Here is a 21,836-nt window from a genome sequence, read left to right as displayed (position 1 = left end):
TGAGACCACTTCCTCTTGTCCTATTGCTTGTTACTTGGGAGAAGAGACTGACCCCCATTTCACTACAACCTCCTTTCAGGGAGTTGTAGTGGTCACCCCTAAGCCTCTTTTTCTCCAGGCTAAACACCCCCAGCTCTCTCAGCTGCTTCTCCTGAGACTTGTGCTCCAGACCCTTCACCAGCATCATTGCCCTTCTCTGGATGTGCTCCAGCACCTCAGTGTCCTTCTTGTAGTGAGGGGCCCAAAACTGGATAGAGCACTTGAGGTGTGGCCTCACCAGTGCGAAGTATAGGGGGGCAATTATTGCCCTGGCCCTGCTGGCCACACTAGTGCTGATACAGGCCAGGATGCCATTGGCCTTCTTGGCCACCTGGACACACACTGGATCGTGTTCAGCTGCTGTCAGCCAGCACCCCCAGGTTCTTTTCTGCTGAGCAGCTTTCCAGCCCCTTTCCCCCAGCCTGTAGTGCTGCATGGGGCTGTTGTGACCCAAGTGCAGGACCTGGGACTTCGTCTTGTTGAACCTCGTGCAACTGACCTTGGCCCATGATCCAGCCTGTCCAGATCCCTCTGCAGAGCCTTCCTGCCCTCCAGCAGGTCAACACTCCCACCTAGTTTGTCTGCAAGTGACTGAGGGGGCACTTGATCTCCTCATCCGGATTGATAAAGATAATAAACAGGACCAGCCCCATCACTGAGCCCTGGGGATCACCACTGGAGCCGGCCACCAGCTGGATGTAACTGCAGTCACCACCATGCTCTGGGCCGGGCCATCCAGCTGGTTTTCTATCCAGTGAACACTGCACTCATCTGAGCCATGAGCAGCCAGTTCCCACAGGAGAATGCCATGTCAAATGCTTTACTGAAGTGTAGGTAGATAGCATCCACAGCCTTTCACTCACCCACTAAGCAGGTCACATTCTCATAGGAGCTTTCTGAGGTGGAAGTTGCTTATCTTCCTTTTTTTGTCCTGCATCTCTGGTCACTTCAGTTAGAATGCACATTGTGCCTTCACTGGTTTGGCTTCACAGGAAGCAGCTGTCAGATGGGGGCTCTTCATGCTCAGTTCCTATTGGGAAAAGAAAAAAAAAGTCAAAATGTCATCTTTAAACTCACTCTATGTAGACATTTGTATTATATCAAGGGTTTGAGTATTCAAGGAAGAAAGGCATTATGCTAAGTCCTACAATTCATCAGTAAAATGAAGAACAACATGAACAGACAGGACCTTGCATTATTTTCACTGCATCATCTTCATGAAAAAGACCCTGCTGCAAAAGTTGTTCCTGCAGACAGCTGTGTATCACTCCCTTTGAGAACATGGAATCTCTTGAGATTCTGTCAAGGGATACTGGAAATATTCACTTGCTCTCAACTGACCACAGATGAGAGTCAAATTTCGTGGTAAGTCAGCATCAGTGTAGCCCAAGGAATCAGGAATGACAGAGTTTCCTGAGATTCTTAATCTGTATTTTGAACATGGAGAGAGGAAGGTAGATGTTAACCACTGTAGTGCAAAAAACCCTATGAGCAAGTGGGACTTAAATAGTCTGCTGTTCCTGCAGCTAAGTGTGCAGTTGGACAGGGGAGTCACTTCTGTACAAAAATCTCCTTACTCTTTGGTCACTTCCCATGTTGTCTTGTTTCTCTTTCTGCTGTTCATTTGTGGCTTCCCTACCTTCTTCCCTGCCACCTACTAGCCCTGCTGTAGTCCTTTCCTGCAGCTCTGTTAACGTTTAACAAATTTCCCTCCAGTTCCTGTGTTTCTTTTGGCTGTAGCTCAAGGCAAACTCCCCAGATCCAATACTAATTTAGGGCTCTGAGCAACAGTAGCATTTAAATGTTGGCTTTGTGCCATGAGGCGGACAGCCTCCTCACTGAGAAGAAATCTAATTCTAGTGTTTATTAGATTAACAGTGGCCTCAGGACTGGACTTCCTTTTAATGTTATCCTTATAAGAATTGTAAGGCTAATACAGGAACTTGGGAACCCCCAGGACGGTCTCAGGAGCCAGACTCTGACCTTTTTTTTTGGAAGCAGGACTTGGATCTGACTTAATTTGGGTCAGGGAGCATAGAGGAGCAGACTGGTGAGGTGGAGCAGGAGGTGTAATTTTGACTTCCCAAGAAGTGTGTGTAAATCCTTCCATGTTTGTGCAATAGTGGCTTTGATTTCCTGCAAGTTTGTTTCAATAAGCTCTCTGGGGTAAGAACCTAGGTATGGAAGGGCATATTGTGCCCTGGTTAAGAAGTGGACTGGGACTGGGTAGGATCTGCTTTAATTTCTCAGTTTGGCCACAAGCTCTTTGGGAAGTCACTTAAGGCTCAGGTTTCCAAGCATGAAGACTGCCTGTGGTGGGAGGTATGAGTATTTTGTAATATTCAGAGTCAGGTCTAAATCTCTTAGGCCAGCCGAGTAATGATAGTTAAACATCTAATTTTCTACTGATTTTAATTGACTTAGGCACCCAAATACTCACAGTTTTGTGCTATTTGGCTTCCAATTTTGGCTCCTGTATTGAAGATAATACTTCCCAGCTTTTTAAGAGGTGTTGAAATTGTTCATTAGTAGAAAAAGGCAAGTTGACACTGTAATAGTAGAGACCACACACATACCTAGAAAGATGTGGTTCCATGACTGGGCCATTTTGCTTTCTGTGTGTCTTCCTCTGCCTGCCTCGGTGCTGTTGCTATTATTTAATTGGAAGTGAAGCCCTATGTGAGCAGTATGAAACTGGCTGTAAGGGATCCTTTGGTGCTTTTCGCTATTGTGGTTAATTTTCCTGGGGTGTGAGTACAAATGAACTGTGGAACTTGCAGGTTTGTAGAGGCAGCGCCTGAGACTTCCAGTTTAAGCAGAGGAAGACTTTTATGACCACTTTTTAAGTGTTGCAAAGGAGTCTGAAGTCCAGGTGCTGTGGGAGGTGTGGGTCAGTGCTTCATGGGCTGCCCTGAAAGCAAACAAATGTGGGTGGGCTGAATAGGGGCTGATGTACAGTATAGCTGCCCTGCAGTAACCCCAACACTGACATTCTTGTTCTTCCTGTTGGAAGTTCTGTTAAAAAGAACTTATCCCGCTGGAGCCCATAAAGAGTATTTGCATTAAACTTGTGTTTTTGAGTGCACGTGTTTGTGTATGTATATGTGTGAATATATATCTTTGAAAAAATACTGCTGGTAAAGGTTTATTTTTTACTTTTAAGTTAATCCAGTTCCCTGGTAGGCAGCACAGTTCTGTGATGTCTCTGTGGTTGTGTGGTACCTCTCTCTTTGCCAGACCCAGCTCTGTTCTTCCAGCTCAATCTGGCCAGTTAATAATTGCCCCTTTGCCCCTCATCCTCTGAGGGCAACATAATATCATGTGTGGAGTTATTTTTTAGAAAACAACATTACAGAACAACTTTGTCCCAAGATAGCTCCATTTATCCTGTGGTTTGTGCTTTTGAAGTCCTCCTGCCCGTGGGATTGCAAAAACGAGCTCCTGCCCCCTTATTGCCACAAAACCACACAAACCTATCCCTTCCCTGGAGGACTCCTCTGCTAAGCTGAGCTGTTGTGGTTGGCTTCCCAGTCTCTTGTATGACAGAGCTGGAAAGCTACAAAGCTCAGATGCTCCACTGCTAACATGAGGGCCTCTTTATAGAGGACCAAAATAAACTCCTTAAAATGATCTCTATAAGACAACAGTCTCTATCTTGTCCAGGAACCTGCTCTTTTTCGTATCATGCCATAATGATGGGAGAAGTCTGACTGCAGCCCGCAAAAGCCAAAATGGGCTTTTTTGGAGTCAGAGTTGATCTCTTTGCACTATGTGCCTGGACAAATGCAGTCCAGCTAGAACCTAAAGTTCCTTGAAAAGGAAGACTTTTCAATGCTTTCACTTTGACCTTCTGAAAAGGAGTATATGGCTATCGTTATTGGTGTGTTCTGGGACTGATCAAGACAGAAGTCTTGAAGAGGTTAAACAAACAAAAGAGTTTTCTGGGTTTTGGAGAGTAGTTCTGGAGGTAGAATGTCCTTATAGCTTGTCCGGTGCCTGGAGCATCTGAAATATGAAAGAAGCTGGCTGATAATTTCCTGTGGGACAAACAGAGTAGTTCAGAGAGCCAGTGCAGGGTGAAACCTTAAAGACAGATCAAAAATGGCTTCCAAATTGTATTGAGCAAGGTTATGGGTACTTTGTAAATCCAGAGAGCACTGGACAAGCACTGATGCAGTAATTAACAAAGATCATGAGTGGTATGGCAGAAGGAGCTTCTGAATCAAAAGGAAAAGGATTTTCTTGAAGATTTTGTGGTAAGGAAGTGGCTGGATTCTGAATTTCCCTAAGTACATTTATTCTTGCAACCCAGATCAAAAAATGCCGCTTTTAGTTTTTCTTGGATCCCCGAAGCCTCTGAGCACAACTTTTCAAGCAAAGATGGCAGTGGTGCTTCCTCCTCTTAGCTGCCATCTTTTGACCACTCCATTTTCCTTTTGCCCCACCTTGAGACACCTTAGCTGCTCATGACACTGCAGGTAAATCAGTGCAGTTTACAACCAGTAGATTAAAATTAACTGGCATTAATTTCAGTTTTTGTTAATGCTGTGACCTGTAACTGGTTCCTTAATAGGCATTGTCAGGATTGGAAGCCATTACTGTTCAAGCCTGTGTGCAGACAGGAAGATGTATACCTATCCTGTCTGAAACTGAAAACTGAGTGAGTTTTTCTTTGCTTGTTTTTAGCTCAATTCGTGTTTAGTTAGTCCATACATGGTGAGATAACACCTATGTCTTTCTCAGCTGTGAGGCAAGGAATTCAGTGAAATTTCAAGTATGCTGCAGCTTGGAAAAGGACATGACAGGAATTGGGAGCAGAAGCAGAATTGATGCCATGAAGATATTTTGCCTTTTCCTTATACCCCTGTTAGACCTTTTTTACAACTTCTGTATTCTTAGTGCTTTTGCCTACATTCTTGGACTTGTTTGTCAAGCTGAGAGACTAAACATTTTAGAAGCTTCGTAGCTAGGGATCAGTGTGCCCCAGACCCCAAGGTCCTCTCCAGAACACATTCTGTAAACCAAGATAGAACCATCCAGGAGAGGGTTCCTTGGGGAGGGGGGCTCATTCAAGCCTCTCACTGGGGAATTTTTGATAGATATGCTAATTAGTAAGACCTATAATGTTATGCCAGATCTTTTGGGAGTGCATTTTGCGGGGTGCATTTCGGTGCATTTGACCTGGACATGTGCACCTAAGGTTCCTTAAAATAAATACCAAGGTAAAATCCCTTTTTCCCTTCTAACCGTGTATGACTCTTGATTTTAAGACCAGGAAAAGGCATCAGAATAAATGCTGGAAAAGTACTGATTGTTTGTTTGCCTTAAAAGTTAATACTCGAGTTACTTAAAATAAGAGAAGTGAAGTAGAAGAGGGAGGAATGCATGTATTCAAATTAAATCTTTATTTTCTCATATTGTAGTTATGAGTGGCAGATGCCAAGCTGGTTTTCATTAGGTCTTGTAGGCTGCTTGCATTCTTCTCCATTCAGTGAAGGGGAAGGTTTGCTAAGCCTCAGAATTTCTGCAATAGCTCTGAGATTCTGATTCTTCCAGGTTGTTTCCCAGAAGTGATAAAGCATATCCTTACTGTGACTATAATAAACCTTTGGTGCTGCTGTAGCTGAGATAATGTAAGGATCACTTTAGAATAATTGCTTCAAGGATGAGAGAGATCCGTCCATGAAGTAATGGAAAAGTTAAAGGGAAGCTCATAGGACTTAAAATGCCAATGTTTTATGCCCTGTAACTGGGAAAACAAACTCCAGTGTTTCACCTCCATGAACTTTGACATAGGAGAGAGATTTCTGACTGTTCAATGACTTTCATTCATAAGTGCTGCAATGCTGGTGAAACTCAGAGGTGACTGTAGGAGGTGAAATACAACAGAAGTACCTTTTTCTTGTGGATTATCTGCTTAAAACAGCAGGTTGCTTCTGTAGCTGGCACTTAGCAATTGTGAACGTCACTTGGTAACATTTCTGCTGTTGTGCTATTATTTTCTAAATTTTAGTGTACTGCATGATTCATGATAAATGAACAGTAAATTGTTTGCAACCTTTATGGAACAGGAAAGGGTAGAGGTTGTTAGTGTGTGGGTTTAAAAAAAAAACCACCACAGTGAAAGAAATGGAAAGTTATGTGTCTCATGTTGTTGAAGTGACTAATTCTTGCAAAGCACGATGTAGGCTTAAGATAGTATTTTAAAGTGTTTGTCTAGCATGTGTGTGTATTCTGAAAGGGTCTGAGTCATGTAGCTCTGCCTGTCAGGCCCTTGCGGTCCAGCTAAACATTCCCGCGCTGTTCTAGGTTGGATGATGATGTCCTTGAGTGATGTTAGGCAGTAACAACCTTTTATTATTCTGTCCATTTCTGAATGGTATTTCATTTCTGTTTTAATGTGCTTGAGTGGAATGATCCTGCATGACAAGTAATTTAGTGCTGAGGTAAGTGCCTTGGATTCTTTGTCGTAGTTCTCTATTGACATGCAGTTGCAAAGGAGCTTACAGCTATGTAAGAAAATGCTACTTCATGTTAAAATCAGCAAAGCATGTTTCTTGGTGGCATCCTTCAGGTATCACTCTGCACTTCATAATATAAAATGGATGACATGCTCTCTGCTTAAGAGAGAAAATCTAGAGGTAATGAAATACCAAGACTGAAGGGATGCTTTTAACAGTGACATGAAAAAAAATTCAAGGTGGGAAACATAATGCTCTTGCTCCTTGGAATCCATGTTTAGAGGTAGGAAAAATTATTTGGTCCACAGAGAAGACATAATTATGTGGGTTGAAGTTATATAGGAGGCTCAGTCTCTTCCAGTAGGGGCCTTGGAGGTAAGAAGCAGAGTGTCAGAGGTAGAATACTGCAGCTCATGGCTTTCTGAGGTCTTTGCACCTTCATAGATTCTTGGTAAAACAAACAGATGCTCACACTATCTAATGTTTTTGTACACACTTGTAGAGGGAGTGGGAGAACCATCATATTGAATTCTGGTCTTTTGAAAGGCTCAAAGCCATTTCTAAAAGGGCTATTTCTGTTAACATTGGACCTGATGTTTGAAGCAGGCTGATACGGTGCTTGGTATCTTGGATGTCAACAGTGATTGACAGACATGTGGAGCTACAGAACAAAACCTGCATTTTCTACTCTCCTTCCTTAGTTCCAAGTGTTTGAGGGAATCTTGTAGTTACAGAAAGGACATTTGCCATTTACTGGCTATTAAGTATGCCAAATGTGTCACTGTATGGTCACATTTCAGATGAAAGATCTGGAAATTATAGTTGAGGTATTTTACCAGGATCTTACAAAGGTAGTTCTGGTATTCCCAGGAAAGAGCTGCATAGGATTCTGAAGGGAGGGCTGGGGTAAAAAGTCACAGAATGGGTCAGGTTGGAAGGGACCACAGTGGATATTCTGGTCCAACCTCCTGCTTGAGCAAGGTTATCCTAAGCACATGGCACAGGATTGCATCCAGATAGTTTTGAGTATCTCCAGTGAGGGAGACTCCACAACCTCTCTGGGCAACCTGTTTCAGTGCTTGGTCACCTGCACAGAAAAGAAGCTCTTATGCTTAAGTGGAGCTTCTGTGCATCAGTTTCTGCCTATTGCCTCTTGTCCTGTTGCTTGCCACCACCAAGCAGAGCCTGGGTCCATCCTCTGACACCCTCCCTTCAGATACTCATGGACATTGATGAGGTCCCCTCTCAGTTGTCCCTTCTCAAAGCTGAACAGGCCCAACTCCCTCAGCCTATGCTCCTAAGAGAGATTCTTCAGCCCCTTAATCTTCATAACCCTCCACTGGACCAGCTCCAAGAGCTCCATGTCTCTCTTGTGCTGAGGATCCCAGAACTGCACCCAGCACTCCAGGTGTGGTCACTCAGATACAGCTTTCTCCTGTCTAGCCTTGCCTATTAAAATTCCTCGGTTGATTTGAAGTAGCTGTCATTTACCTGATACTTCATGCCTACTTTTGGACAGGAACTTTAGACTGAGACTTTGTTGTGTTTAACATGCTTTGGTGGTTGAAAGGTTCCTGTTTCTATGCTGGGATTTCATGTGCTGTCCACCATGAGCTATTTCCATAGGCAACTGAGAAAGTTGCTCAGGAAACAGAGGATAATATATTTCCTATTCAGAAAAAAATTTCGTAGAGTGGGTAGTTTCCGGTGCCTTTTGTCTGATTTCAAGAACTAAATAGTCAGCAGGGAATAAAAATATGCCATGTTAGTTCAGGCTTCAAACACAACCTTTTTGGAGCCTTGAGGGAACTGTGTGCCATAACACAACTTTGATAAACGTTTTGTTACTGTGGTTAGAATATGTTGCTCAATTTCCCTGTACAAGCCTCAGTATGGACCTTAATCTTATATTCCGCGTCTGCAAATGGGGGGAAAGTTTCTTCCTTCATGATATGACATTTATGCATATTGAGCTTAAAGGGGTTTTTTTGGCTGCCATATTGTGTCATAGCAGAAACCAATGGCTAGTCTTTTATTATTGCTCCTTGATTTTTCCAGGCATTGCTGCATCCCAGCCTTTTCTATTAATTTGTTCAATATGTTTCAAATTAATTTCCACCAGATGCACTAGCTTAAAAAAAATTTTTTTTGAAGGTTGAATCTTAATTTCCTGCCCATAATTCTAATCTTTTAAGGTCCCTTCTATATTACTTCTTTTTCCTCTGTTATGTTTGGAGCAGAATATTTCCTATTTTGGTATTATTTGCAGGCTCCTTTAACTTGATACTTATTCTTTTTTCCAGGTCATTAATGAAGTTATTTAATGGTACTGGATCTAATGCTGATCCCTATAATACCTACTAGCTATCTCTACCCCCTGCAGCTTGATTTGCTGCCATTTCTGATTATCTTTTGTTTATGGTCCTTCAGCTGACTTTTTTGATCTATGTTTGCTGGTAACCCAGCCAATTTGAATAAGATTTTGAGTAGGCTTTCATGGCAATAATAGTGCACCTTCTGTTCAAAGACTGTATATGTAGAAACAGATTAAACATTAAGCCTCAGTACATTGTGGTGGCATAATAGTAGTATACCTACTTCTAGAAGGGAAGAGGCAATTTTGTCAAGTGCTGTAGAAGATATGGATGAAGTTAGGACAAGTGTCTAGAAACCTCAGTTATAGTCACATTGATTATTGCAAGGTATTAATTTATGACTTTAAAGTTTTGGAAGAAGGAACTGTAACAATTGCTTCTTGATCCTTGAGGTTTCTTATGTTCAAATCAGATGGTGCTTCTATTTTTTTTTAATAGTTGCTTCTGTAAATGCTTTCCTATTCCCTGGGTGCAGGTAGAGGTTTTCAGTGGGATTGCTGGTCTTTACTTCTGTGGGATCAGAATTGGGCTCCAGAGGCTCAAGCATGTTTTTGAAGTCCTTCTATTTTACTCCCCATGCAGTGTTTCTGAAAATATAGCTTATATTCCAGTCTCACTCTACCTCAGTCATATACCCATTGCACCAACACTCAGTCAGTTTGCACTTTGTTGCACCTCTTATTTTCTTCAAGTCCTAATTAGCGGATGCCCTGTGGAATTTCTCTTCCTTATGCTTTCTATTCCTTGTGCTCGTATTAAGTGTAACATTTTTGAGGTCTAAGGTGTGTGGTTGTGCAGTTTAATATGATAACTGAAGGTGATTGTGCTTGATAACGTGCCTCTCCCTAGCACTTTGTTCAGTCACGTGTTCAATTTAGAACAAGCTGGTTCAGGATTGAGGAACCCCTGCTTTTTCAAATTGAAAGGGGAACTTCTAAGACTGGGAAACTTTCATTCTCACTTGGAGACTGCCAAAGTAGGCACCATACTCCATTACCAAAAAGCTGTAACATCTTCAATCTCTTCTCTGGTTCATGTGGTTTTGTTGAGGGTTTTTTATGTCCTTTTTTTTTTTTTCCTTAACCTTGCCACTATCACATACTTCCTCAAAAAAAAGTGTAACAATTCCATTTAAAGCTTTGAAAACTTTTGGATTGCTCTTCTTAGTGATGTTAACTTCAGTCTAGGCAGGCTTCAACAACTTGAAGACCATGTGGGTACCCAATAAGAACTGCTTCAGATGCTTCTATAATGTGAGTAGAAAAGAAGAGAAAACTGTTGGCTTTTATCAGTGCATGGTGCCCCTTCTGACATCAGGCTGTTGTGCTAATGTTGCCTTTGCTGTGTCTGCCAGCAGAGCTCTGAGTTTAAACAATGGTCAGCAAATCCCTCTTCTAAAGCCGGATTAACTGTACTTTTTCCTTCAGTGGAAACTGCTGTTTGGGTAAGAGAGGAATCCAAAATTTTCATTTTCCCCTCAAGACAGGCAAGCAAATAAAGCCAAGCTTCCTTGCTGTAGGAATTCAGGGAAGTGCTGGATAAAGAAGGAAAGTGTATCATCTGAACTATGTTCAAGACCATCTGCAATATCTAACATCTGCCCTTATCAAGGTGTGTATGTGATGAGAATGCAAAAGTGAGCCTGGGCCTAGAAGTGGATAAAGAGAGATAATTATCTGACACAGGCCTTCTAACAGCAGGTGGGCAAAAGGCTATGCTACAGAATTCACTAATTTTAACCCCAAGTAAACAATCAGATGCTCATGAGTTCTTAAAATACAGAAGAAATTCAGTGCATCTGTTGAAGCCAGGGCAAAATATTCTGATGCTTATTCCAGAGTTGTTCAAAAATGCATCTGGGGATACCCTTCTGTGCTTTCTCTGTGGAAAAAAACCTATAGCCTTATGCCCATCACTATTAGGACTTTAGTTCTCTCCTTTTGCCTTTAATTCCTTTAATCATATTCCATTTTTTTAACACAGTCCTGGATTTCTTTTTCCCTCTTTGTCACTCTGTGTCAAATATGTTCACACTTGTTCAATATCCACTTATACCTTTTGTCCTCCCATCATTTTTCCATGGTAGAGTTGAAGTTATAAAAGATGGTATTGTCATATTTTTGCTTGTGTCTATTGTAATAATGAGGTTTGCAGAAAGATCTCTGCCTTCCATTGAAGGTCTTCTGTAGGCCAGAATTAGGTGCCTGTCCATGGAGGGGGAGAAACCCAGATCCATGTGTTACTCAGTCCTGCACCAAGAGAATGATTGTTCTTTCCAGAGGCTGCTGGTTCTGAGCTGAACAGTCTGCAACTGTAAATAATGCCAAATAAGTTTGTAATTCTGACTTTTTTAAAGCTATTGGTGCTATTTTCCTTGCAGCATAGAACTTAATGGATACTTAGACATGGTTTTAGCTGTGCTATCCTGTGTTACAGGTACATGAAGAATTGGAGAGCAGTACAAACAAATTGTAAACTTACTACTACTGATTTTAAAAATAACAGCCAGAGGTTCTGCGTTAGGGAAAAAAAAGGGAAAAGATACAATCAACGGGGTGGTGTGGAGTGGAGGAGTCTTTTATGTAGCTGGTTCTTGATACTTGCACAAAAGAAAATTTGGAAAGGCAGCATGGTGCTGACCGTTGAAGCCAGGATCTTTTGCAGTTGTTCATTGAGGAAACTTCATCTGTATGTGAATATGATAAAATTCTGATAGTGCTAGAATGCTACCAGAGACTGACAGACCAGGAATGTATTCATTTCAACAAAAGATGCTTTTTTACAGTGAGAACAATCATGCTACCTCCCCACTAGCTCCCCTGAGACATGATAGAGTCCCCATCATTGGAGGTTCTCAGGATGAAACTGTAACAGGGTGCTGGATAGTTTCATCCAGGCTCCGTTTTCCACAAAAGGTTGGACCAGCTGATCTTTTGAGGTCCCTTCCAAACTGGACTGTTGCATGATTCCATGTTGAAGCAACAGCCTGTCAAAGGTTGAATTGCTGCAAAATAATGATAAGAGCTGCCATGTGTCATTATTTTTACTGAAGATGGAGCAGGTTAGCATCTTTCTTTTTGGAATAAAGCATGCCATCAGGACTTAAACAAAACTGTGTTTTCACTCTCCACCAGAAATCTGCTGTTTCTATCAAAGCAAACACTACAGAGTCCAGTTCTGTAATTATCCTGTCTACTTAAGTTTTCTTTGTAATGTCAATATTTTTATGAATCTGTAGCAAATACAGGCCTGCTCTGTAACAGCTCTGAGGGTTGCAAATGACCTTATCAGCAAAATGAAGCTTTGTATATTAGGTTTTGCTTTATGGGGCTGTATTGTTTGGCCTGATGAAGAGTTGCTGGGAGGTGAGGGAAGTAGAGTAACAACATACTGTTAAAGCAGCCCTGTCCCCCCACCGCCCCCCCCAAAAGATATGTAGAAATAACAGGATGATGATTGACTTCTGATTTTCAGCCAGAAATTACATAACTGCTTTGCCAGTTTTTGACATAAAACTACATAGATCCTAACTATTAAGGGGAGTTGGAGCAACTCACCCTTCCTCAGGAGACATTTCATTTTTCAGATCGATATGAAGATGTGGAGGATATTTGGAAGGAATTTGAAGAAACTGAGCATACCATGCTAAATTTAAGGTGATGGCAGATGTTAAGTATGAGGCCTGTGTTTAGACTGACTTCCTGTTTTTAAAATCCAGAGGTTGTTTGTATATTTTGCTAGAAAACTGTTTGGTTACTGAATCCTGCTGCTATGCATCTGGAGGGAACCAAACTACAGACAGTGAAGATGATTTTTTGGTTGTTTGTACCCACAGGCAAATGAGAGAGTAGGAAATTCGTGCTGTGGTCACATGAGGTATCAGGAGAGGCCAGGAAAGTTGAGTGGTATCAGCTCAGCATGTGGCAATATCTCTGTTTAGATTTTTGTATTGTTCTGTATATATTGCATTGCTAAAATATGTCGGGGTTTTCCCTCCTGCATAAGTGAAAAGATTTTTCAATACAGACAGTTAGTAAAACGTCCAAGCCTGCAATGTGATGAAAAGTTTCAGGAAAAATATTTGTCATCACTGAGCCCAGAGGTGCCTCTTGTTGTTCCTGCTCCAGAATAATGTGTAAAAGTGCAATTAGATATGTCCTCTTTGATTGTTGGTCCAGTTGCCTGAACAGCAAGCGCTGATTTCCGTCCTGTTCCTGGCCCACTGACTAACTGGGATTGAAACGTGACACTGGAGCTTTATATGTGCGCTTGGTTAGTCTTCTGTCTCACGCTGCCAGTGTTTATTGAGACTTTGAGGTAAGACAGTAGGTCCTCTGCTAGGGCTTCTCACGCCAAGTGCACCACTTCCGCTTGGAGCTGGAAAAAACATGCTTCTCATCTTTATCCTTCCTGACCCTCTACTGTTACAGATACAGGGTAGTGTCACTGGAGCTCTGAGCGCTGGGAAATAATCATGAGACACCAAAGGTGAAACACTATCCACGCTGAAATCATTGAGAAAATTCCTGCTGCCTTCAGGAGTGCCAGCTTTCATTCACCTTGTTCTTTTTGCTGGGACAGACAAGCCATCCAGGACTGGTTTCTGATACTGTTCGTAGGTTGAAATTGGTGTGCTTTCCAAACAATCATGTGCATTATTTGACAAGGGCAAAACCAGGGTAGATAATGATTTATAATGACTAGAAGGTTACAAAGGTTCCCCTAAAGGTCACAAATCACAAACCATTAGATTTGCAAAGGCTGTAATTCAAAATAGTTAAGCAAAGTATGCTTACATAATAGCACTACAGACACCAGCTAGTGCATGTGAGAGAGTGTTGGTATCTGGGTCCTAATGTGTCCTTCAGCTTCCAACGGTTTCAGTAGCATGGTAAAATCACAAAGCAGAGATGATGGAACATAGCAACTTTAATGAGGTGAGAAGAACAGATGCAGTATGTGTGTGCTTATATATAACCTAATATTAGTAGCAACTTTGAAGAGAGCTATGTGTTTGACAATACAGCAGATTAAGTTACAGTTTGCAGACTGGGACAGCTGCACTAATTCTTTCTTTGCTGTTGCAGAGCTGTACTGCCATGCTGCTCATGGGGGAGGCCATGGTGAAAGCTGGTGAAAGGGTTAAAGAACAAGTCTTAAGAGGAGGGGTTGAAGGAGCTAGGGTTGTTTAGCCTGGAGGAAAGGAGGCCCAGGGAGACCTTATCACTCTCCACTATTACTTGAAAGGAGGTTGTAAGGAAGTAGGTGTCTTTTCTCCCAGGTACAAAGTGACAGGATGAGCAGAAATGGCCTCAAGTTGTGTCAGAGGAGGTTTAGATTGGATATTCGGGAATATTTCTTCACCACAAGGGTTGTCAAGCACTGGAGGACAAGCTACCTAGGGAATGGTAGAGTCTCCATTCCTGGAGGTATTTAAAAGGCATATGGATGTGGCACTTAGAGATACGGTTTAGTGCTGGACCTGCCGGTGTTGGGGTAATGGTTGGACTTGGTGACCTCAGAGATATTTTCCAACCTAAATGATAGTTGTCTTATGTACTCCAACAGGAAGGGGTATTGGAGCTTAAAGTAGTTGGGATGAGTGTTTTGGAGTGCTTTTGAGGATAATGGTAGAAAATTGCTCTGGAAAAGGTAGTTTAAACTGCAGCTACTTTGGATACAATATACAACTAGTTCTGCCTTTTTAAAAGGTTGTAGGTGACAGCAGAAGATGGTTTGTTCTGAATTTTCTGTGTTGTCAGTTTGAGGAAACCGGTTTGATTTTTATGGGTGGTTGTAGTCCTTCTGAATTTCCTTTAGTTTATTTCTACTAGTCTGAAATGTTGCAAAGATGATGCTTTTCCTTAGGGATGTCTGTCGCTTTTTTTGCCTTCTGACTGCGTCACCCATTTGCTGTCTTTTTGAGCCAGCCATTACCCTGGCCATACCTGATAAGTCCTCTAAAGATCTTACCTCTCTGCCCTCTTTCATTCCTTACTCGCCTCCTGTTCTTTTAGCCTTTATCCCTTGTTACACCAGATGTTGGCTGCTTTCTCTGTTGTATGCAGTAATACCTTGAGATGTATGTTTTATGCTAAACCTGTCAAAGATAACTTGTAGTGGACAGGATCGAAAGAATAAAAGGTTGTTAAGCCCATGACAGACTGAATAGAAATCCCACAACCAATTTGTTGGTGCAGTTCAGCTTGGAAAATAGCTTATAGTTAAGGCCTTGCAACCTGCAGTGTAGCATTTGCAAGTAGGCAGCTGAGGCTGGCAGAAAACTCTTCAGCCAGTTTTGTTGCAGAAGAAACATAATGTAATCCTTTTTCAAGGAAGAAGCACATCCCCTCTGAACTCAAATCTTTGCTTTACTTGCACAAGTGGATGTCTTCACTGGGGGGAATTCTACTGTTGAACGAGTTGCAGAAGTATTACATCAATTTTGCAGCTATTGCTTTTTCTCAATTAGAATGGAAAATAAGGAAATGATGAGGCTTGTTTTCTCTTTTTGCTTAGATTGATACAGTTTATGGTTAGTCACAGGTATACTAGATGTACAAGTGAGTTCAATGAAATCAAAAAGCCTGAAAATATCTCAGTATGTATGTGATTACCACTTGGGGCAGGTATTTCTCTCTAATTCTTTCCTTATGATCTATTGTTTAATCTAAGAGCTTTAGGTTTGTTTGAATTGGAGAAAGAAGGAACCATGCAAAAAAATCCAACCAGACTAGCCTGAGGGAGTTGATGATTGATAGAGTAATCATTTGTTTAACAGTGATATTGATTATATAGATTGTCTAGATAATGTCAGACAGAAGTTCAGGCATGACCTTTTCCTTTTGAGGGAGCTGGTTTATAGCCTGTTCTTTCTCAAGGCAGAGATTTTTTTTTTAAGAGGAAGTGTGGGATAATATCATAAATAGTTGCATTTGCACAGGGGTGAGAGTCAAGAGTTGTGTTAGAGTATTATTCTCAAGGTGGGAAAGGAGGGCTGGGAGATCCTTAGGCTAACTTTAAAGCTGGAAAAATATTTTTATCAGATTATATATTATCATTTGGACTGCATTTTCTTTTTGTCAGATTGTAAAGTTGAAAATCTTCTTGCTCTTATAAATGTTAGTTAGGTGCAGCCTAATGTCACAGTTTAATGCTTACAGGTAAATAATAGGGTTTTTTTCCAATTTCACTGGAGTCTGAAATGTCTACAATAGTGGCATGCAAAAGGTTTGCATCCAAAAAGTTCAGGGTTTGGAGAAGACCCTTCAAATAGCAAGGATTCTACTTCAGAGAGTTTTCCCATGTATTGTGCTGTCAGAACTAAGTGAACAGCAGCAGCAGCAGCGCTGTGGTCTAGGTGGGGACTGAGTTTGTAAAGTAAGAAGGGTCTTCTGATACCTGGCATTCCTTGGATGTTTGTGATTAGTGCTGAATTATTTTTCTGATTCCCTACTCTCTTTTTGGCAGGTTGCACTTTGCTGTTGCCTTCAAAGAGCCCCTTTCCAAGAAACCGTGCATAGTAATTGATCTCCAGTTTCAGCAGTGTGAGGAGGGGGTATATTTTCCTTTGCAGTTGAGGATGTGTTCATACACAGTAGTGTGTGTACAGAGAAGAGTTGTGATGTCACTTTGTATTTAATGTTTACTCTAAAATAGATGGGATGTCTTCAAAACATCTTTCATTCTTTCTTTTTTTCTTCCTTTACAGGAGTTACAAGTAGCACTGAGTGCTCCTGTGGACGTAATCATTTTACCTGTGCTGTCAGTGCTTTTGGTGAATGCACGTGCATCCCTGCTCAGTGGCAATGTGATGGAGACAATGACTGTGGGGACCACAGCGATGAAGATGGCTGCAGTAAGAATACCATCCTTGACTTGTGTTTGGGAAAATGGAATATCTTTTTCTTTGCAGGTGCTTCTCTGTTTTACAGGCACATCCTACCATTTGTATGACAAAAGTTTTCAATTGTAGATGACCTACTTTTGACTGACTCGGAGTCTAACAAAACCATTGTCCACCGATAAAAACCACAGTGAAAGCCTAACTTTGGCTTTTTTTTGCAGCTGGTTTTAGATGGCTGTTGGACATGAATATGTTAAAGGGAGAGGAGGGACAGAAAACAGTACCTCTCATTTTTCCACCCTTGCAAGAGCACTATCTGTGAATTAAATTATATGATTTTGCTGTAAATATTAATGGAAAATAAACAGTGTGAAGAGGCGTATTGAGTGTGTCTGCCCTCTTCAGTAACATTCTAGTTTCTTTCCTGGCTGCCCTATGAAGGGAGGGAAAGGCAAACACTGAAATAACATTTGTTGGTCTTGGGATTGGCTGAGAGAAGTTACCTTGCAGCTACGGTGTATCTGTACTGTTGGCATCCGTGTAGCTGAGCCCAGCTAGGTGAGAACTGATGTGAAATGTCACTCTGAGTGGGTGTAGCATGATAGAGATGAATAGAGAAAGCCTCCTTCTGTGGAGACACAAGTAAGTTCCTTTTTTACTTCATCTCTTTGGATTCCATAAAGTGTGGTAGAATTGAAGAGAGGAAAAAAAGGCCTGGTGTCATGAAACTCCTTTCCTGAATGTTTCCCTAGAGCTGAAAATTCAAGGCTTCTGTCAATGAACACGAGAGAGAAATTTATCTTCCTCTGCAGGATCTTTCTCTAACCTTCCCTGGTTTCTGCCATTGATTACTGTATGGAAAGGAGCTTTCCTCATCTTTTAAATATTATCTTAAAGAGTCTCTTCTTCCTTAAATGTGGGAGATATCAACCCAGCTTTGTGAAAATTTGATTCCTTCTCAATTCTTGTTTCTTAAAATTTTGCAATCATTGAGCAATGTGGAAGACCTTGAGTCTTGGGGAGGTAAGGCATATCCAATAGCTAAGCTGGTTTTACTGGCTTCTTACTAAGCACAGAGGAAAATTCTTTTTTTTTTGTATGGTTTTGGTTTTTTTTTTTTTTTGCAGGCAGGTGAGGAGATCAGGGGCATGCTAGTGGGATTGTTTTGACTTTTTCTTGGTGGGCTCAGTAACAATTTAGACAAGTGATACTTGCTGATATGATTTTCTTTGTAATTCAACAACTTCCAGCACCAAAAGTTTTAAGCTAATCAGGCATGGTAGGACTTGGGGGTGGGAGAGATAAGATCTTCCACAGGAGCTAGCAGGAGGTGGTTCAAAGCTAACAAGAGTTGCTTCATACAACATATGCCTAAACTGTGATTCCCCTTGCCAAAAAACACTGTTCGAAATTTCAGAAGCATTCTCAAGCAGCAATCTGACAAGTTTATGGATGTATAATCCACTAAGGGCTGTTAGAGATGAATATGCCACCTCTTGTTTGGGATGTCTTTGTATTACAAATAGAGGCAGATTTTGTGTTTTGAGGAAAAACGTTTATTTTTGTGCTACTTCCTTCCACTCTTCTCTTGGCATCTACTGATGCATCATGTCTCTCTCTGTGTCCTGAAAGAGAGGAACCTTTCAGTCTTGCACAGTAAGATACAATATATTAAGGACATCTGGCCTGTAGCTATTTGAATGGAAGCTGTACAAACTAGGAAGCAGTACTGAACTGTGAGCAATCTGCTGATATTCTCAGGCACTGGAGATTGGGAAGAATATAAAATAGAGGTAGACATATAGGAGGCAGAATATAAAGGGATGCAGAGAATGTGGGAACTGGGTTTGACTTCTGCCTTTTTTAATTTACAATTTCTAAGAAGGTTGGCCACTGCAGTTAAGACAACAACAACAAAAATTATATAAATACATTGGCAGCAAAAGGAGGCCTAAGAAGAATCTTCACCCTTAGCTGAATGTAGAGAGTAGCATAGTGTCAGGGAAATGAGAAGAAGGCTGAGTTACTTAATGCCTTCTTTGCCTTAGTCTTTAATGCCAAAACCAATTGTCCTCAGGATACCCAGTTCCTCGAGCTGGAACTTAGTGGCAGAGAGCTGAGTGAAGCCCCCATAATCCAGAAGGAAGTAGTTAGTGACCTGCTATGCTAATTAGACACCCACAAGTCTGTGAGCCCAGATGGGATGCACCTAGAAGTGCATCTAGTGTGCACTAGTGTGGCCACTAGTGATTGCCCCCCTGTACTCAGCACTGGTGAGGCCACACCTCAAGTGCTCTATCCAGTTTTGGGCCCCTTACTACGAGGAGGACACCGAGGTGCTGGAGTACATCCAGAGAAGGGTAACGGAGCTGGTGAAGGGTCTAGAAAACATGTCTTAGGAGAAGCAGCTGAGAGAGCTGGGGGTGTTTAGCCTGGAGAAAAGGAGGCTTGGGGAACCTTATTGCCCTCTATAATTACATGAAAAGAGGTTTTAGTGAGGTGGGGGTTGGTCTCTTCTACCATGTCTCAAGTGAAAGAATGAGAGCAAATGGCCTTAAGTTGCACCAGGCAAAGTACAGCTTGGACATTAGAAGAAAAACTTTTCACTGAAAAAGCAGTCAGACTTTGGAATAAGTTGCGTAGGGAGGTGGTGGAGTCATGGTCTCTGGAAGTGTCTGAAAGTGGCACTTGAGGATGTAGCTTAGGGGTGGTTTAGGTTGACTGTTGGGCTAGATGGTCTTGAAGGTCTCTTCCAACCTTGGTGATTCTGTGTTCTTATTCAGGACATAACTTGTGCTGTAGGTCTCTGCAATTTAGTGATAGAGGAAAGCTAGCATGTACAGAGAAAGATGGTAGGTTTAACAAGATGGAAGGGGAGACAAAGAGCTCCATTTATACAGAGTAGAAAAGTGACCTAAGGGGAAGGACTAGAATAGGAGCTGCCTTTTTAAATATTGCATCCTGGTAGAATAGATACAAAGAAGAGAACTTTTTCAGCTGACAGCCAGCAGTACTTGAAGTGCAATTTAGTGGAAAGAAGAAAGCAAAAATAAAACGTGAACATTTCTATAGCATCCTTTGCCCCATTGCTTAAGTGCATGACTTCAGCACACACGTGCAAGGTTGCAGTGGAGGAGCCCTAGGAACACTTACTCCATTAAGGCTGTTATATCTTGCTCTGAGTAGTTGCTCATTATGAATCCAGGTATGATACTATTCTTAGCTTGTAAGAACTAGATCAACTCTACAGTGTAGGTTTGTGGTAGTTGTCTGTGCTGTTTCTTGTCTTGCTTAGTTATTATAGCACTGAACGTTTTTGCCAGAGCAGGTTGCTTGCTAAATCCCTCCCTTTTTTTTGGTGTACAGGAGCCTTGTGAAGGTGTACTTGTTTGTGGGGTTAACTTTCCATTTCCTCTGTTTGCTGACTGTGCCAAGCTTAAACAGGGCAGCAGGAGTGCAAGAGCTGGGGCAGGGCTTGAGCCCCTTGGAACAGCAACTTGAACTTTAAATCAGTTTAAGCTTCTCACGAATCAGCAGTGATGCACACAGTACATGAGAACAGTTGATTCACCAATTTTTCTTTCCTTCCCTGGCTGTGTCTGTGACATGCTTCACCGACATGTGATGTCTGTGACACCACTTCCTGATTGGAGTGAAATTTCGAGCTTCTCTGTTTTGAACTTGATTTATGGTTTTATTTATTGACTGAAATTAGTAAATTTCTTTTAAATACAAATACTGAGCTAAAGGTTTGGATTGTCTTGATGAAGTCATCAAGCAAGCCGCAGATATACTAAAGGCCTATTTTAAAAATTCCTCTAAAACCATGGGGCTAGTCTTCATGCTCCAGTTGTTTGTTCTGACTTATGAACCTCAGTCTGTGCAACCACTTCATATGGACTCTTCTGAGATGATAAAGCTATTGAAGTTCTTTTCCAGCAATTCTATGGATGTGCAGCTCTGAGTTTTACAGGCAGGAATTATAATATCAAGTAGATATCTCTGACTGGAAGAGTGAACAGATGTGTTTGCAAGGAAGCCCACCTTTCCACTGGTCTGCTGCAAGCTAGTTTTAGAATTACAGGATTTTCTTTTTTCTCCTGTATATATCCAAGCTTTCCAGAGAAATAAAGCTGCAACCATACCTTTTTGAGGTGCTTTACTTCAGTGTATCATATGCTCAGATGTATGCTGTAAGCCAACACAACAAGAAGAATGATTTGCTGAGAGAGTTCTGTCTACTTCCTTGGAAGAGGAGAGGAAAATGTGAAGACACTGGACTACTGGACTAATAAAGCCAGAGAGTGAAAGAGGCTGGGGGTTAAGGTGAAAATTACTTTAGCAAGTCAAGATTCAGTCTTGCACCTGTGTCTATGTAGTACTGCATATATGCTTGAGTAGTTGATTGGAGTTTGCTAAATAAAGAAAAAAAAAAAAGCAAGATACTTGGCAGTGAGTGGAGTTACAGCTATGAAAAACAAGAGCAGACACGGGAAACACTCCTTTTGAGAGATCTTTTCAGTTTTGAGATAAATTCTTAAAATATGGTGTGTTTTACTTTGTTTGGGTTTTTTTTTATTCTGTTGCATACTATAAAAAAAATTACTACTTCTTGAGTTGGTTGCACTAAATTTTTCCTCAGCTGTCACCATTTCTGTACACCCCAGACACTTTACACTCATATTGGTGTCCCCAGAACGTCTGCTTCTCCATAGGTATTTTCCATTGGTTTTGGGAGAACCATGCCTCTGCTTACCTGTGACAGAAACTGTTCTCCTTGCAAATTTGAAGCCCTGCTGTGATGGAAGCCATTTATTCCGTGACATGTTTGCTTCCTGCTCTGGATCATGTTTACAAGCCAGAGTGCTGTAGTAATAATAGCAATAAGCAACCTGCCAGCTGTCATGCCAGCTCCATAGACTTTGTCTGGTGTCAGCTCTCTGGCTTGCTCACAGTGTCTGGCTTGGACGCCCTTGCTACACATGCACAGAGTAGTTCAGCTGCCTTCCTGCCTTGTGCCAACAGAGACTGCTCTGGCCCGTCCCTAACGAAAGCCGCATGCAAGCGGAGGAATGGTTTTCATTCTGCCGTCCTGCACGCCCTTTGAAGTCCTGC

General features: G+C 41.7%; 1 protein-coding gene across 3 annotated transcripts in view; it reads left to right on the top strand.

The window, feature by feature from the left end:
• The window catches only part of LRP4 (LDL receptor related protein 4), an 83,741-nt gene that overhangs the window by 24,758 nt on the left and 37,147 nt on the right, over positions 1 to 21,836 (top strand). For all 3 annotated transcript variants that reach the window (XM_048306891.1, XM_048306889.1, XM_048306890.1), the window contains exon 2: positions 16,587 to 16,733. In XM_048306891.1, the coding sequence (XP_048162848.1) occupies positions 16,587 to 16,733 (147 nt within the window). The remainder of the gene's footprint in view (positions 1 to 16,586; positions 16,734 to 21,836) is intronic.

Source organism: Corvus hawaiiensis, chromosome 6 (genome assembly GCF_020740725.1).
Source record: "Corvus hawaiiensis isolate bCorHaw1 chromosome 6, bCorHaw1.pri.cur, whole genome shotgun sequence".
Lineage (NCBI taxonomy): Eukaryota > Metazoa > Chordata > Aves > Passeriformes > Corvidae > Corvus > Corvus hawaiiensis.
This window is presented reverse-complemented; position numbering and strand designations above follow the sequence as displayed.